At 46.0% G+C, this 18,378-nt stretch overlaps 1 protein-coding gene across 5 annotated transcripts in view; it reads right to left on the bottom strand.

Moving 5' to 3' along the window:
- The window catches only part of PRKCB (protein kinase C beta), a 331,373-nt gene that overhangs the window by 69,975 nt on the left and 243,020 nt on the right, over positions 1 to 18,378 (bottom strand). For all 5 annotated transcript variants that reach the window (XR_013552994.2, XM_078440467.2, XM_078440469.2 and 2 more), the window contains one exon: positions 14,814 to 14,960. Coding sequence is in view for 4 of the 5 variants with exons in the window: in XM_078440467.2 (XP_078296593.1) it covers positions 14,814 to 14,960 (147 nt within the window). In the remaining variant the exon portion in view is untranslated. The remainder of the gene's footprint in view (positions 1 to 14,813; positions 14,961 to 18,378) is intronic.

Genomic DNA, 18,378 nt, shown 5'->3' on the forward strand with positions numbered 1-18,378 from the left:
CAAGCTGAACTAACACACTGGGATTGGGGAAAGACTTGAACTTGAACTCAAATGGTGCACCCAAAAGAGAAAGACAGAGACGGACTTGAGGCTCATGGGGTCCCAAAAGTCCAACCTGGGAGAAGAGGATGGGTCAATAAGGTGCCTGAGCTGAGGTTGGCATGGGACAGGGAGAGAGAAGCTAGTTAACGCCGGGTGTATACGCCGTAGGCTCGTGTAGACCCTGGCCCCCTCCTCTCCCACACCCACCACACAAGGGAGCAGGCTCGGGGGCAGGTCTTGGGTGGTGGTCTGCTGCAAGGCGTGCATCCTCCCTTATTTTAGGGTTCCATCTTTTCAGGGGTTCCCCTGCTCTCTTGGCTGTCTCCTGTGGGTTGCACCCAGCCCCATGGAGGCCAGCAGAGGGTACTTTAGATCAGCTCAGCTCTGATCTGAAGGCAGACGCTGCTCCTCCCCTCCCCACCCTTAGCTGGGGTCTGCCTTGCAGGCTGGCACCAAGCTCCTGTTTCTCCAGGACGCACATTAGAATTCTCTGCGGAGCTTCCAGAAGCTGATGCCTGGGCCACAGTCCAGACCAATTAAATCAGAATCTTCTAAATATTGGGGGCCTTCTTGTGCCAGGCTTGGCCTGCCCAGGGGAGGACGCAGTGGTGGTGTGGCAGGCCATCAGGGTGGTGGTGTAATCAGGGGCTGGAGCACTGGGCAAACGCTGTCCATCTGCCCCTCCCAAAGTGTTCACCCACTCAGGAGGAGGACTGTGAGAGAAATCTGGGTGCGGCTGCGTTACAAAATGAAGGTTAGCTCCCGCATCCACATCTTCTAACATGACAGGGACGCTGACAAGCTCTTTGAGGTAAGAATGCGGCTGCGACAGAGTCTGAAGAGCTGGAAGCTTTGCATCTAATTAGAATTGTGAGACCCCGGTGGTACAAGTTCGGCTCTGTAATCACGAATTTAAAGCCTGGCTCGGTCATGTGCTTGCTGTGTAATCGTGGGCGAAGTACTCAACTTCTCTGAGTCTCAGTTCCCTCGCCCATGAAAGGGCCACAATGGCAGCTCGTCCCCCACAGGGCTGCTGTGAGAGCGAGTGACATAACGCAGGTGACACTGGGCACTCAGCACCACAGCAAGCCACACTGTTAACGCGAAAGCAGAGTCAGGAAGAATAAAAGAGACGCTCCAACTCCCTCTATGGGGAGCATGGTTCTCTCTCCCTTTATCGGAAGGGACAAACAGAAAGGCAGAAGGCGAGCCGAAGCCACAGACCAAAATGTCTGCAAAATCAATCTCCCAGGAGATGTAATGCCAAGTCCGGAATGAAAGCCAGGTCCTACATTCTGTGCTTAGAGATGGGGCGGGCACGAGCCCTCCCCAGGAGGCTAAGAGGACCCTCGGGGAGGTGAATGCTCAGTGTGGACAGGGCTTCCCTGTGAAATCAGCAGAGCCTCTGTCAGCTTCCAAAGTTCTGAACGAGGGAGGGACGATATGCCTGGCCTCCAGGCCTTCATCGATCGGTCTGTTGTGGCATGCAGATGTGCCGAAGTCCGCCCTCGGACTGGGCCAGGGATAAAGACTTGGCTCGAGCCACTCAACCCTTGGTAACCAGAGGCTTGGAGTGTGGGGCAGATCCATTCCAGCTGAGCGATCTTAGAGCATGCTGGATGTGGTAGCAACATGTAGACAAGAGTCCATCAGTCCATGGGGCCAGGAGGATGACTCCATGGCATAAGGCATGTGAAGAGCTCAACAGAGAGAAAGAACAGAAGGTGTCATGTTCATCATGGCCGATGAATTGTTAGCCTTTGAGGCTTTCCTGACCTTCAACTTTCACTGGACAAGAAGATGTCCTAGGTTACATGCTCTAGGTTACCCTCAGGGCCCCGAGTTTGATCTACAAAGTGTATTCTTATCGTTCAAACTTCGGATCAAGTTTTCTAAGCACGTATGTCCACACATACTGTGCGTTTAAATTTTATTTTTAATGGTGGTCACATTAACCAAATATGAAGTCATGTGGGTTGGGGAAATCAAATGCCTTTGCCTCTAGCCACAAACAGGAAGTTAACAGTGTAGAAATGATTTCTGGCAACTGGGGAGACTTGTTAATTGAAGAAGTACTTCAGAAAAAATGGAAAAGCGATACAATGGGGAAAAGATGTTAATTGGGAGTTAATAGTGTGGATCTGGGTAGGACTTGGTGGGTACAATCTTCAAGTTGGACGAACAAAAAATAAGAACAGTGACACTCAGCACGCAGATCAACTCCGATGATACAACTTGGTTATTTCATGATTTATTATGTAAGGCTTTCTGTATTTAAAATAAAATCTCTTTATATGGTTACATATGTATGATTCCAACTATATGACATTCTGGAAAAGGCAAAACCATGGAGACAGTGAAAAGATCAGTGGTTGCTAGGGGGTAGGGGGGCGGGAGGGATGAATAGGCAGAACGCAGAGGATTTTTAGGGCAGTGAAAACTATTCTGTATGATACTATAACGGTGGATACATGTCATTATACATTTGTCCAAACCCACAGAATGTACAACACGAAGGGTGAATCCTAATGTAAACTGTGGACGTTGGGTGATAATGACGTGTCGACACAGGCTCATCAATGGTAATGAATGCACCACGGTAGTGGGGGACATTGATAATGGGGGAGATCAGCCAAAATTTCAGGTCAGAGTTTGGGTTAACAGGTGTTAAGATTTAAGCCTTTTAAAACGATGTCATGTGACACCTCAGATTTAATCAAGTTGAACTATTGCCCACTAGCAGAGAGAGCCGGAGGAAGTGTGAAAGGAAGTTTAGAATGGAGGTACTTTTAGCCGAGTCATCTCTGGGCTTGCTATTGTTAAGCAAATGTCACTACACTGAGGAAGGAATGACTCACAGCCAATGCTGGGGACAGGGGGGCAGAGGGGGATAAGGAGATTGGAACCTCATATGCCTAGCTCCTATGTTTTCAATGAAGATGTTTAGTTGGATTTCATTTAAAAAATTTTTTTAATTGTTTGATTGGGTTGTCCTAAGAAACGCAAAAATTTCAAAACCCTGGGCTATATGACTCCTAATTACTGATATCATAGAATCGGTTAATGATAACTGATAGGTATCAACTCCAGTTATTGTAGCATTCTTTTGAGCCAAAATCAATGCTGGCGATATGTATGCTTAGTCAATTTTCTTTGAATCATGTGTTACAATTGACAAAGGTAGATGGTTAAAATAAAAGCAGATTTCATTTGACTGTTTTTTCACACGGTTCCCCAGGGAAAGCAAACCAGTAACTGATGCCTTTTACCGAAAGAAAATGCAATGAAACCCTTAAGGGTCTGTCATCGATTTGAACAATTAGGTTGCACAAAGGAAGCCTGTTTTCTCTATAATCTGATCTGCCCTGTGTGCGCAAGCCTTCCTTTGCTGGTGGTGTTATAGGCTAATGGAGAACGGGCTTCCTCCAAGGCAGAAATGGAGCACTTGGAGGGCAGCTGGCCATGTGGCTTAGTGGTTATGCATTCAGGAGACGGACCCCCTGGGTTTGATCCTGCATTCACTGTTTGCGTAAATCTGCAAGTCTCTTGTCTGTCTCAGCCTCTACTTCCTCATCTGTGAAATGGAGCTATCAATAGTACCCACCTTGTAAGATCGTTGTAAAGTTTAAACAATTTTTTTTAACATTTTCTTTATTTTTGAGAGAGAGAGACAGAATGAGCAGGGAGGGGCAGAGAGACAGGGAGACACAGACTCCAAAGCAGGCTCCAGGCTCTGAGCCATCAGCACAGAGCCCAATGTGGGGCTCAAACTCACGAGCCGTAAGATATGACCTGAGCCGAAGTCAGACGCTTAACCGACTGAGCCACCCAGGAGCCCCAAATTGCTGTAACGTTTAAATGAGCAATGCACACAAAACATTTAGACAAGTTCTCAATGCTCAGAATATATTATCAATCTCTGCAGCAGTTTTCAATGAGGTTTTGGGCAGGAGGGGGGGTTGAAACACACTATGTCTAATCGTATTCACTATCCATATTTGTGCATCCCACATTTTTACCCTGGGTGTTGGGCAATTATAACCTACAGGTTTCTGCTATTATGTTTGTTGTAGAAAAAAATTATGGGTTATGCTGTTAGAAACCCGGGATTCATCTTAACAGGACTGTGGATTTCTGAAACAGCACATAAAGATGCAGTTGACATGGATATGCGGAGAGTAGCAGGAGCCGTGACAGCACAGTAATTGGACCAGTGGCCATGAATTATCACCTGAGACACAGTTTCCATGCTAATAGCCTCTAGCTGGCCCTTCAACAGCAGAAGTAGAATTCACTTCGTATTATTTTTCCCAAAGAGTCAGGCAACACGTTCAAGAATGTACAGGCTTAACAGCAACTCCCACTTTGGTCTGTGTATCAGACAGGACAGTTATTTCCTTCCTTCTCTTACAGAAACTGCCCAAACCCCCTCTGCTTTTCAGAAAGCCTGTTTCTGTTGTCCTTCCTGATGGATGGCTGGCAAAGCAACCTCTCCCCATGGCCACGGATCATCGGGATCCCTGTGCCATACTGGCCCATCAGATTCTCTTTCCTGGGATTTTAAAATTCTATGATAGTCCAGATGTGAGAAATAGATATTGAGAATTGAGGAGTGACACAGGCTGGTGCATATCCACAGAGAGAGACATTAGCAAGAAGCAGGGATGACAGACTGGGGCCCCCAAGATGGAGGCCATGTTGTTGGTTTCCTGGAAGAAGCTTCCTTGTTCCAGCTGTACTTCCTGCCTTCCGGTATTGATGAGAGACACAGAAACAGGCACGTCTTTCTAATAAGTACCCCCTTTGCTCACTCTGGCTTGACCATCTACTTGTAGCAGCAGGGCAGAGGCTTATAAAATTTGAATTCCAGAGATCTCATTTTCCTTGATATAATCAATTTTGTTGGGGGAAAATGGACCCTTCTAATTTCTTGTTCTGTAATGGACTCTCTTCTGAGGAGTGGAGGTAAGGGCTGTAGAACAGCAGCAAGTCATTTCATGGAGGAGAGCCATGGAAAAATCAGGAAGGTGGAAGGACCTCACCATGATTTGGGAAGATGAGTTGGCAAAAACACGCTGCAATCAGAAATGCATTTGAAAATGGCTGGGGGCTGGGAGGAAGGTGCCATAATTGGGATAGAACCAAAGAGAAGGCAGGAATCCAAGATCAGACAGCAAATGTCGAAAGGTTCTCTGGAAGAGGATTAAGGGAACAGGTAGCAAAGACTTTGAGCTATCTGTGAACCATATGATAAAGGAGCTCACCATATGGCGCAAGAAGATAGCAAAGCAGGTTCAAGGAAAGGAAAGTGCTTTTGTCTGTAGGATTATATAACCACATCTAATGTATGTACGTGTATGTATGCGTGTGACTCCATACCACTAATGAGATTAAAATTAGGATAGACTCCTACATCAGGAGCTCCAAGACTTAGGAAAGGCCTTTGTTACGGGTTTGAACTAAACTGCCTTTTCATTCCCTCATGCCATTTCTTCCTGTGTTAACTCAGCGCAGTGGCTGGTTCCAGCAGAAGACGCTGTAGTCTGGGGCTCGGAGCTCTGGATTGCTCTCTTGTGCACGAACCCAGAGCTCACACTAGCTAAGCGTGCTGGTGGCTTTCAGGGAGACAAGCCTTGACGTTGCTGAGGATGCAGTGCTAGGGGGCGAGTGCTGGCAACCGGCACCCACTATAGCAGGCAAACTAAGCACAGAGCTGGGGGTGGGGGCACAATCTTTTTAGGGGCTCGTGAGAGCGTTTTAATTTCTCTTAAAATCACAAGAAAAAATGGGCTTTTAGGTTAAAGAAAAATGCTTTAACTTATTATATTAATATATTCGTCCTTATACCAATGCAATCACATAAGGCATCATTTTTAACTTTTTTTCCACAGCAGAAGGAGGGACCCACAAATGTCATTGTGCAGCTCCCTAGCAGTTCTGAAACTGCCATTTCAAATAAAGACAAGACCAGCAGGTTGGGGGAGATGAGTGGACCCCAAAGCAGAGACAAAATCTGTCCGAGATGGGAAGTTGTAACTAGAATCACAAGACCTACTTTCAAATCCTGGCCCTGCCTCCTTCCCGCTGTGTGGTGTTGGGGAGGCCACTCAACCTCTCTGATTTACAATTTCCATGTAAGTATAATAGGGTTCGTGTCAGTAACTACCCCGCAGGGCTCAGGGGAGAGTTCGTATGATGTAATGCATGTAAATCCGTAGCAAGGTCCCAGGCAATTCATACGAGGTCAGTCAAAGTTGGAGGCAATGGGGATGGGGTGTGTGGAATTGTAGAGGTAGGACAGGTGAAAGGGTGGGTGCAGGTTAGAAGAAATGGAGGTTGGGGGCTGAAAGGAAGCCAGCTGAGGAGTTACTACACACACTAGAGATGCTTCCCGGACCTGGAGGATCCCACCAGCTGAGACCCTCAGAGAAGGGAGAAGGGCAGGGGCTGGAAGCGGGGAGTCCATTGTCATGAGCCTGCTCAGGAATCCCTGCAATGGCTCACAGGTCCCATGAGCATCTGCACACAGGTAGGTGACTGACAGGAGCAGTGATGACGGAGGGCAGGCAATCTGGAGCCTTCCGTCACCACGGGCATGCGGTTTGTCTAATGGCAGAGGCTCAAAGTAAAACCAAGGCACGTAAACTCTGCTTACACTCAGAGGGAAAAAGAAGAGAGTGGGAAATGAGAAAATAAGAGGGAAAGCTGTTAACCTTCTAGAATATGCCCGAGGTATACCACTGTTGGGACCAGGAATGCGAGATCGCGTGCATCTAAACCAAACCCGGTCTGTCAAATGCCACTGACTAGCTATGTGACTTTAGCAAGTTATTTTAACTTTCTGTCTCTCATTTCCTCATCTGTAAGATAGAGATAACAGCAGCCACATTATAGCATAAGTGTGAGTGAATACATGCAAAGCCCTTACAACAGAGCCTGGCGTATAGGAAGGACTCAATTGTTAGGTGGTATCATCACCATCATCACCACTGCCACAGAATATATGTTCCATGAGGGCAGATATTTATCTCTGTTTTGTTCACATCCATTTCCTCTTCACCTAGAAGAGTACCTGGCACATAGTAGATGTTTAATAAATACTTGTTCGAATGAGGGAATCCTTAATTATGCCTGTTGGTGAGGAGTTTATAAAAGTGATGACTTCTCCTTGGGATGGGGTATGGATTCCAATCTCGGCCCCAGTTCCTGTCCCTCATGTCTGCCCTCTGCTGTCGTAAGCAGCCACCGTGCCTTGTGTTCAGATGTGGGGAGTAAGGAGCCAGGAGATCACTGATAAAAACTGGGAGGCAGGTGTTTCAGAATTTGCTGAGGGTAGAAGTCACAGTTCAAAAGGTCAGGGCACAGGTGGTGGGTAGGGAGTGGAGGCAGCAAATCTCAAAAGAGTAGTTTCATTCTCTGGATATATTTGGTGAGGAAAGGACCCAGAGGGATGGTCAAGATCACAGGAAAGATTTTTAAGGGTACAGGAAATGTTGAGCATGCTTCTCATCTAACAGAAAGGACATGGGGAACAGAGAAGATCAGACACTTTCTGTACCTTCCAGATATTCACTGAAAAAGGAAGCAAAAGACCTCATGTTCTTAAAAATAACAATAGTAATTGAAGTGCCAAATCGTTGTGTGAATGTAAGATCTTTAAGACAGTTTTTCACAAAACATGACACTTGTACCATCAGCAATACAAGGACAAAAGTATTTTTCTTTTAATAAGTTTTCCTAAAACATAGTAGAGTAAATATACAAGTGGTAGATCAAGTCTGTGACTTTATATATATCATTGTTTAAGGGCAATGCTAAGAGAAGAAAACAAAGTCAACTAAATCCATTTAAAGGAAAAAATTTAAGATAGTAAGGAGGTATGTACATGCCCCCTCCCCCCAAAAAAAAACCCTAAACAAGTGCATGAATAAGAGAATATTTGGGAAATATGGCCAAGGCTATATTCAACTCTGTTCTACAGTCTGCATTTTGAGCTAAAGGAATTAGCATCAGCACCTTGGAGAGTGGCACACAAGTTCTAAGTCTCTAGGGGTACCTTATGGGAAGGTGCCATGGCCTAATCCTCAACAGTCTCCGTAGTGATGTCACCAACCTCTTGGGCATTATTCTAGCAAAGTCAGGCATTTGGTGAGGGCACTGAATGGTGTCTCATCTCTCAGTTTTTTTTTATTTTAAACCTTCTTAAATGCATATAGAGCAACAGACCTGGATGGGACCTTTTGAAGATAGAAGTGTTATACCTGGGCACCCAGTTTCTATGGACTTCCCACTTTTTCCTTTTAATTTCATAAGCTGCCGACTTCTTCCTACTTAATTTATTCCTGGCTTATGCTATGCTTCAGGAAAAGCAGCACCAACACCTGGCATGTTCCATGATTCGAACACAAGGAAATGTCACCAAAAAGAGGAGCTTGATGGTTTTTTGTTTGTGGAGCATGATAAGCCGGGAGTTCTGAGGGCGAAAGTCAGAAAGTCTCTTGTGTCCCCAAGAAAGATTCCATCCAGAGCTGAAAAGTAGGCTGATGCCACTAGCTTTCCACCAAAATTGTTCTCCCGGCCTCCCTTGTACAGAGGCATGGCCATGTGACTAAATTCTCTCTAATAGAGTGTAGGCAGAAGTGATCGGTGTCACTTCCAAAGCAAGGCTTTTAAGAAGCAGCTTGTGCCTCCCCCATACTTCTCCCCCTCCGCCCTCTGAATGTAGACAAAAAAACAAGGCAGCAGAAATTAATGGAGTCATGTAAGACGGAAGGAACCTGGGTCCCTTAATCACCATATGGAGAGAGTGGGTGAGGTCAGGAACACCTATCTCAGACTATTACATGAACGGAAATTGAACTTCCTTCATGTCTGAGCTAGTGTACATTTGGGGGTCTATTTGTTACAGCAGTCGAATCCACCCTAACTCATGAAGGAGCTCAGGTACCTTGGCCACCACACAGGTCAGCCAAGCCTGGCTTGCGGGTGGGGTCAAGAAGAGGAGACCTGAGATTTTCATTTACTCTCCCATCGCCGTTTTGTGAAGCTCACTTAACTCATCCTTTAGGTACAGCCCAAGACCCGCTTTCTCACGGAAGCCTTTGCTGACTTCCAATGAGGGCCGAGCCCACTCCCGCGAGCTCTCACAGCGCACATCAAACATCACAGTTGCACGTCACGTGTATCAGTGTGATTTCTTGACTAATGTTTATATCTCCACTGCATTTTAAAGTACGCACTTTTCAGAACTCATAGAATGACACACTACTTAGTGCATTTTGTTGTATGTAAATTTCGCCTTAAAAATTACCAAAAACAAATACTGAACTCTGGTTAAATGGCATGTATGCTGAAGAATTTAGGGGTAAAGTGTACCAGTGTCTGCAACTTGCTTTTTAAGTGCATTAAAAATGGGTTGACAGAAAGATGGATGGATGGATAGATGTGTGATGAAGCAGAACCAGTCAAATGCTGGTTGTAGAATCTAGGTAGTGGGTATTAAGGATCTTCACTGTACAATTCTTTCAACCGTGCTATATTCAAAAGTTGTTTTTCCCACAATAAGATACTGGGGAAAAAGTTCAATGAGAGCAGGGACCATGAGTACATTACATGAAAAGAATTGTCCTGTGTATATTATATTTTATATTTTTAATCATACTATTCTATGATTTCCTTCTGTTTAAATTGATATTATGTCATGGACATCTTTCCATGATGATAGGCAGGCAGACAGACAAAGAGAGACCTCATTCTTTTGAATATATCATGGATATACTATAATACGTTTAACTTTCACATTATTGAACTGTTTTCATTTTTCTCTATTACCAATCATTTCCCATGATTTCCAATCATTTCCCATAGACTTTTGTGTTGCTGAGTTTGAGCTTCTTTATGTTACATCTACATTCACCACAGCGTACGTCTGCCTCCCCTTGCTCCCCACCCCAACTAGCACAGGAGTCCATAGGCAAGAGTCAGGAGTATAACAGAGAAAGGAGTCTCCACTCAAACATCTCAGCATAACTTTTCAAAAAAGATTTGGGTCCTACAGATCACTACCACAAGCACATCTGAAGTCTCAGAGGGCAGGCGATACTAGCCTTAGTTAAATGTTTGTTGTGGCCACATTTGAGGGTTAGAAGAATCAAGTTTGTAATGTAGAGAGTTGTACTGGTGCTGTGTCCATTCTCTATCAGGTACCTGCTGTCTTTCTCTTATAAGGCCCACTCATGCAATCAATCTGGGCAGTGCACAGCTGCCCAATTTATATAGCTGGAGAATAATTTTATCTCCAGTGATCCCTTGACAACCACAGAGGTTAAATTCTTACAAAGTGTAGTGGCTGGTAAAGCAGAGAACTCACAGATGAAAGGAATCATGGAAAACAGAGAGTCAAACTCACCGTAAGGAAAAAAAAAATTTAACTATGGATGGGGACGGACGTTAGCTAGACTTCACCGTGGTGGTCATTTCACAACATATACAAGTATCGAATCATTAGGTGGTATTCCTGGAGCTAATAAAATGGTATATGGTGATTTTACCTCAATAAGAATGCGTGAATGAATGAATGAATGAATGAATAAAATAGAGCATGAAGGATAAAACTAGAAAAACAAACATTAAATAGTAAATGAGTAATAGATTTGAAATGCTCTGTTACAAAAGTTCCAGAAGGCATCTATCTCCAAGTAAGCCAAATGCGCCAAGAAGCCCTGCTTAGCAAGACAGCCCTTGCAGGTAAACACTCCCACCTGTTCAGGAAAGTAAACTCCAGACTGTTCTCTTTTTCAGAGTTTTTGAAACAGGGCTTACTCGTTTGGAACTCAGGGGCCTTCCCGCTTGCTTTGTCATTTGTTGTATTTCCACAGGTCTTAGCAAAAGGCATGTGTCACTCCCTAGCTGCCCCACAAATTATGACAGTGCTTAAGAGCACATTTTTCTGGGCCACATCTGATACGGTGGACCTGGGAGAGGAGAGGTGTGAAGGCATCACCTCAAAGACCGATGCCTTCCATCTTTGGAAGAGGGAGACCAACGAGCATGCCGTGTCGTTCTGTTTAAGCGGGTTGACCTATGGGGCGCCCCGCGTCGGACCCTGTGCTGACAGCTCAGAGCCTGGAGCCTGCTTTGGATTCTGTGTCTCCTTCTCTCTCTGCCCCTCCCCTACTCACAATCTGTCTTTCTCTCTCTCTCTCTCTCTCTCTCTCTCTCTCTCTCTCAAAAATAAATAAACATTAAAACAATTTTTTTAAGGGGATTGACCTATACACCTGACAAGATTGCAACTGTCAAAAGTAGGCATTCAGAGACACCTGGGTGGCTCTGTCAGATTTCGGCTCAGGTCACAATCCCAGGGTTGAGGGATCAAGCCCCGCGTCAAGTTCTGTGCTGACAGCATGCAGCCTGCTTGGGATTCTCTCTCTCTCCCTCTCTCTGTCTGCCCGCCCCAAATAAGTAAATAAAGCATTAATTTTTTTAAGTAGGCATTCAAATATAAAAATCACATTAATTTAAAACCATGGTGGGCAAAACCGGAGGTGCAAAGGGTTACTCTACGTTTTAGAGGATCACTGAGGTTTTGTTATTCTGTCTCGGCTTTCATGACATACTTGGTTTTCATCTGTGATTTGTTTGATGCCACATCCCCAGCCTGGAGCAGAACTCTCAATTATTGTTACAGTTTCCATGGAAACATATGATCTATTCTCTCTCATTCCCTCACTGTTCCCCAAAGACCCACTCTCCCACTTCTCCAGCCACCCCCCAACTCTAACCGTTTCCGAAAAGTCCTCTGATACTTCCGTTCCTCAAAAATTCTCCAACCTGTGTAGTTAAGTGACCACAAAGGTGCAGAACTATACGTAGAGTATCCTAACCTTTGCAGTAACAAGGACAAAAAAACCCATATTTATATTTGGTAAATTAGCATGTAGGAACCAGAAGCATGCAAATTCAATGAACAAAATGTTTGCATATGGAGGGCAGTAGCAGTGAGGGGGCACAGAAAGGTGTGAACCTGGGAGGGAGCAGACTTCTCAATGTTTATCCTTTCCATATAATTTTAATTATGAACCACGTGAGTACACTGCTTATTAAAAATACAATTTCACTTTTAAAAACTCCCTGACAGGCTCATATTACCGGAACCCCTTCTTCATTTAGGCCCCTTCTTTCGTGGTCATCATCTGAATGCCCCTGTTCTTAGCAGTTTAAATCTCTTGACCTCACCGGTTTGTCTTTCATCCCTAGGCTTCCAGACTCCTTCTTTCCCACCCGGGTTGTGACCCTCTTCCTGTTCTGACTTCTTTTCCAACCTGATCTACATTCCATTTGTATTCATTTATTCCATACGCTTTTACTGAGCACCTACGAAAAGCAGGCTATGTTGGATCTGCAGTGGGCATTTCTCTTCCCAGAATCCTTGACTCCCTTATTACTGTAACCTTCTGGCTCACTGGTCTTGTTAATTCCCCCCTTAGCTCAAATTTGCCACCAGCTTCCTCACATCCATACCCAGGCTGCTCAGAGGTACCAGCAAAAATCACACAGAGGCATGGACCACTTCCATCACCAACTTTAGAGAGTTGCTCAGCAGTCTTACTGTGTTTTCCTGCTGTCACTCCCATTTCCTGCCCAAGCTCTGCAAACTCTCAGCCTTCACCTCAGATCCCTTATTTCATCTCAGTAGATCACCCTGTGACCCACGGACAGAGAAAATGCATGCATTCAATCCATAGGCACTGGATGAATAGTGGTGAACAGGGTGAACAGTGGATGAAGAGTGGTGAACAGGGCAGAGAAGGTCCTCCTCTTGTGGCATTCAGCTGTTAGCAGGAGTGGAGAGACAAACCAACCAACAAACAAGAAGTGTACCATCCGGTTATGGCTGCTAGGAGAGAGTGGAATATGATGGGGAATGATGAGTGGCTGAGGAGGTGGCTATTAGGGAAGGCTTCTCAGAAGAGGTGACGTGGCTGAGATGGGAGTTATAAGAAGGAGCCAGCCATGCCAAGAATAAAGGGAATAGCATCACAAAAGCTCTAAGAGACGGGGGCGCCTGGGTGGCTCAGTCCGACTTCAGCTCAGGCCATGATCTCACGCTTCGTGGGTTCGAACCCCACATCTGGCTCCACAATGTCAGCAGAGAGCCCACTTGGGATCCACTCACTCTCTTTCTCAAAAATAAATACATTTTTAAAAAAGTTTAACAACTGTGAGAAAAACAAACAAACAAACAAAAGCCCTAAGAGAGGAAGGGGCTTTCTGTGTTTCAAAAACCCAAGGACCACGGCGGTCAGGGCACCAGGGGGTCACAGGGGCAAGAAAAAGAAGTCAGGCAGAGAACTGGGATCAGATTCTAAAGAGCAATGTAGGCCAAGGACACAGTATGAAATTTATTTCAGTGTGATGGGAAATCATTGAAGAGGTTTATTATTATTATTATTATTATTTTAAGTTTATTTATTTATTTTGAGAAAGAAAGAGAGAAAGGTGCAGAGAAAGGAAAGAATCCCAAGCAGGCTCTGTGCTGTCAGCTCAGAGCCCAATGCAGGGCTCGAACCCACGAACCATGAGACAATGACCTGACCAGAGCCAAAGTAAAGAGTTGGATGCTTAACTGACTGAGCCACCCAGGCAGCCCATCATTGGAGAGTTTTAATCAGGGGAGTGTCTTGACCTAATAATGTAACTGTTCCAGAATGACCACAGGTGCTAAATGGCAAGTTACTAGTTACAGGTAACAGGAGTGGCCGCAGGGAAGTCCAGCGGGTGTATGAGGTTTAGACTAGTGCTGCATTTGTGAAGGTGGAGAGAAGTCAGTAAGTGCACAACATGCTTTGGAGAAGGATGTGTCGGCATTCGTGAATGGATTTCACACGGCCGGGGGAGGGGAGGGAGGCAGGTAAGAACAACTCAAGGAAAACTCCCAGATTTGGGGCTTAGGCTGCAGAGGTGGAGAAGAAATTTATATTTTTTGCACACTTAAGTTCATGGTATGTATGAGATTTACACAAGACATATCTGTGGCACACAGAGGGATTAGAAGACCCAAAACAACACTAAACAACTCAGGAATACTTGTAACACAATCTCAGCTTCAGTAAAACAGCGTCTCCCAGTATCTATGGAAGTATCTAGAACCACTCTATGAGTCCCAGGGTCATCCTTCAACTCTGCTGCTGTTTGAGAGGAGGGGTTCCTATTCTTGGCTGCAAAAGTGATCTTTTCCAAAAGGCACATCGGATCGTGTCACTTCTCTGTTTAAAAACTTCCAATGGTTCCCCAGTGCTCTACCAATAAAATCCAAACTCTTCATCACAGCTCACAAGGCTTTGCAGGATCGGGCCCCTGCCCATCTCTGCAACTGCACATCCTCCTACCTCGCCCTGCTCATGACATTTTGGTCCCGACACCTTCTGATGGTACCTAGAGTGTGCCAAGCCCTTCTGCACCTCAGGACCTTTGCACTTGCTATCCTCTCAGCTGGCAACATTCATTCTTCGCTCTTGGAATGAATAGCTAATTCATCCTTATCTTTCAGGGCTCACCTCCTCAGGTGGTCTAAATGGGTTCCCTCTGGATGTGTGTTTCTGGCGCACAGCAGGCTATTCATTTTCTTCACAGTTTTCATTATGAACTGTAGTGGGGATCTACTTTTTACTCTCTCCCTCGCTGGAATGTAAGCCCCATATGAACAGCAAATGTGCCTGCCTTGTCACCTGCCCTTCTGGAGTGGGTGCAGCCCCCAGGCCATACTGTACCTTGCCAAAGCTTCCTTTCCCGAGCACCATCAGGAAGTTAAAATCGGTCAGTTTCATTCGGTCTCTGTTCCCATTGTTGTCAAGTTTGGATATGGTGTTGGTCGTCTTTTCTTCTGGAGCCTTGGTCCCCTGACCGATCTTGGCCCTCTGGCAGAGGAAGCACACAGAACACATCATTAGGGTTTCAGGATGCCCTTGTTGGAGGACACAGGTACACGCTGTGAGCTGTGGTTTCTGCAGCTCGCCCCCTCCCCCGGCCTGCCTCTCAATGAAAAGCATGGCCAACATCCACTCTGCAAGCCCGAAACCTGGAAGCCACCCTTAACACCTGTGTTTCTCTTTTATCCATCGCGTCTCAGCCACCACCGGGAACTGTTCTTTCTTCCTCCTAGCTGTCTCCAGAATTCATCTTCCTTCCACAACCACCTGTTACTATGTCGCACCGGGACAACCCACCTTGGTTCCCCTCTCACTGGGCTTTTCATGCAACCGGAGTGAGCCTCCACCTCTTCATACCCAACCAAGTCGCCACCTGCTTAAAAGCTGTGACCCACTAGGTTGGGGATAAAGACCTTGGTGCTTTCACTGGCCTACATGGCCCGGTATGATCGGGTTCTCCAACCTCATTACTTCTTGGATCTTGCCCTGCAACCCACCTTCATTTTTTCATCTCCCACCTCAGGGCCTTTGCACCTGCTCTTTGCTACTACGGGATGGCTATTGTCTCCTCTTTGCCAACCGAGTTACCCCTGCTTCACATTTTCACTTCCCCAGGGAAGCCTTCCTTAACCGTCTATATCTGGATTAAATGTCCCTATTTGCTTCCTTCATCCACTTTACCCCCCACTTATACTGGATGGTAACTGCTCACTGTTTTCCCCAATGCACTGGAAACTCTGTGAAGGCACAGAATCTATCTCTGTAACTTCCCTGACAACTAATACAGTTTCCTGCTACACAAAGAGATGGATGGGGGAGGCCTGTGTTGGCCCTCAGTGCAGTGGGGGAGGGTCTCACTGCTGTGAGCAGCAGAATGGTGACTCAGAATAGCAGCAAATGCTTTGCAATGGGGAGAGAAGAGAAGGTCAGCAGTGAGAGATACAATCGCCAGGACTTTGTTACTGGGTTCACCTCCAGGGCTAGAATCCTGGCCCTGGAGTGGATGAGCGGTGCGATCCTGAGGAGGTCAGTCAGCTCACGATGCTCCTCTGCTCAGCTGTCCCGTACTTTAGCATCTCTCTCAGAGAAAAGGCCAGAGGCCACAGACGACCTGGCCCCTCTGTACCTTCTCCGATTCTGGCCTCTTCTCCTTGCATCACCCTGGCGTCATGGCTGTTCTCTGATAGCACCAAACATGCCCTTGCCCCTGGGCCTTTGCACTTGCTGCCCCCTGTGCCTAGAGTCCTCTTCCCTGAGCTTCCTCACTTCGGATAAGACAGTCTTGCCCAACAACGACATGCAGAAGCTCTCAGCCATTGCCATTACCTTTCCTTACTTGTTTCTCATCATATCCCTTATCACCATCCTACAAACCCAGTATTTACTTGTTTCTTAATGTCTCCTCTTTGTCCTCACACTAGAACATGTGCTCCATGAGGTCAAGGATTTTGTCTGTCGTGTTCTCCTTTCCCTGGTACAGAGTAGGCACTTAGTTGTATTTGGCACTTAGTTGTTTCTAAACCTTAGTCCCCTTTTCGAGCACATGGAGATCATGAGAGAATGTACTTGGAGTTCTTTGCACCATTCCAGCACATAGTAGGTGCTCAACAAATGGCAGCTATTTTTTTTTTTTAGGTTTATTTTGAGAGAGAAAGCATGAGTGGAGGAGGGACAGTGAGAGAGGGAGAGACAGAAAATCCCAAGCAGGCTCTGCACTGTCAGTGCAGAGCTTGATGCAGGGCTCGAACTCACAAACCGGGAGATCATGACCTAAGCCAAAGTCAGAAAGTCAGACGCTTAACCAACCAAGCCACCTGGGCACCCCAACAGATATTATTATTGTCCCATTATTCAGCTGTCTGTTAGAGACAAAAGAGGCAACAAAAATTTTTTCAGGGTTTTGAATTTCGGGAAAGACTCATTCATTCAAAAACTACCCACCGAGTGCCTGCTAGCTGCCAGGTGATACTCTAGATGCTGAGGATCAATCAGGGAGAAAACCAAACATGGATGCTCAAAGAATTTACACTGCAGCGGGAACTGGGTCCCCCACCCTGTGTCCAAAGGATATTCTGGAGTTATCCAGATAAACAACTTGGTGCCAGCAACAGGAACAGCATTTATGGGCAGAGAGCAAGACATATTCAAAGAACCAAACGCCATTTAGTCTGGCCGGAACACAGAGTGCAAGGCGGATGTGGCACAGGATGGACAGGACTTACCCCTGTCAAGAAGTCAATACTGGGGCACCTGGGTGGCTCAGTTGGTTAAGCATCTGACTTTGCTCAGGTCATGATCTTCTGATTCATGAGTTTGAGCCCCTCTGGCCCCCTCTCTCTCTGCCCCTCCCCCCATACCTCTCTCACTCTCTCAAAAGTAAATAAACATTTTTAAAAGAAGAAGTCAATGCTAATTATGAGCATAAAAGGCTTTAAGGAGGCCCTGGTATGATCATATTCCATTTAGAAGATCACCCTGAGTCCACAGAAGAGACCCATTTGAAGGAGGTGAGTTTGGGAACCACTGGAAGTGACTAGAGACATCAAGGTGCCAGATGCCGGGTGTCTCCGGCACAGAGGGAACAAAGTGGGTCGGTTTGGAGGTAGACTTATCGGAGCTGGGTGCAGACTGGGAGAGAGGCTCAGGGATGAAGCCCTTGGCTCCTGTGTTGAGCATCTATGAGGACAGGATGCTTCTCCACTCAGAGGAGAAGTGGAGAAGGGGCAAGTGTGGAGATGTGGGTGAGAGGGTGGGAAGAGCCTGACTTCAGACACACGGAGACTCCCCCCTTTCCCACAGGGGCTTAAACTGAAGTTTACTTCTTCCTCAGGACACACCTGTTCATTGTCGTTGCCCCACCTGTCCTGCTGACAAAGCATCCACCATTTTTCCTCTTTTTGCAATTGATGTTTTTTAATTTACATCCAAGTTAGTATATAATAATAGTTTTTTTTAATGTTTATTTTTGAGAGAGAGAGACAGAGAGAGAGAGACAGAGAGAGAGAGCGAGGAGAGGAGGAGACACAGAATCTGAAGCAGGCTCCAGGCTCCAAGCTGTCAGCACACAGCCTGATGCAGGGCTTGAACACACAAACCGCGAGATCACGACCTGAGCTGAAGTTGGATGCTTAACCGACTGAGCCACCCAGGTGCCCCTGTAAATTAATGTTTTAAATATTACAGTGGATAGACTGAAACGCATAAATCTCAAGCGTACAGTTCTAGGAATTTGGACAAATGGATACACCCATGAAGCCAGACCCCAATCAAGAGAGGGAACATTTCTATCACCCCCAGAAAGTTCTCTGTGCCCCTTCCCGGCCAATCCCCACTCCCACGAACACAACCTCTGTTCTGATTTCTATTCTCATAGATCAGTTTCGTTTGCTCTTGAACTTCATCTAAA

This window comes from Panthera onca, chromosome E3 (genome assembly GCF_046562875.1).
Source record: "Panthera onca isolate mPanOnc1 chromosome E3, mPanOnc1 haplotype 2, whole genome shotgun sequence".
Lineage (NCBI taxonomy): Eukaryota > Metazoa > Chordata > Mammalia > Carnivora > Felidae > Panthera > Panthera onca.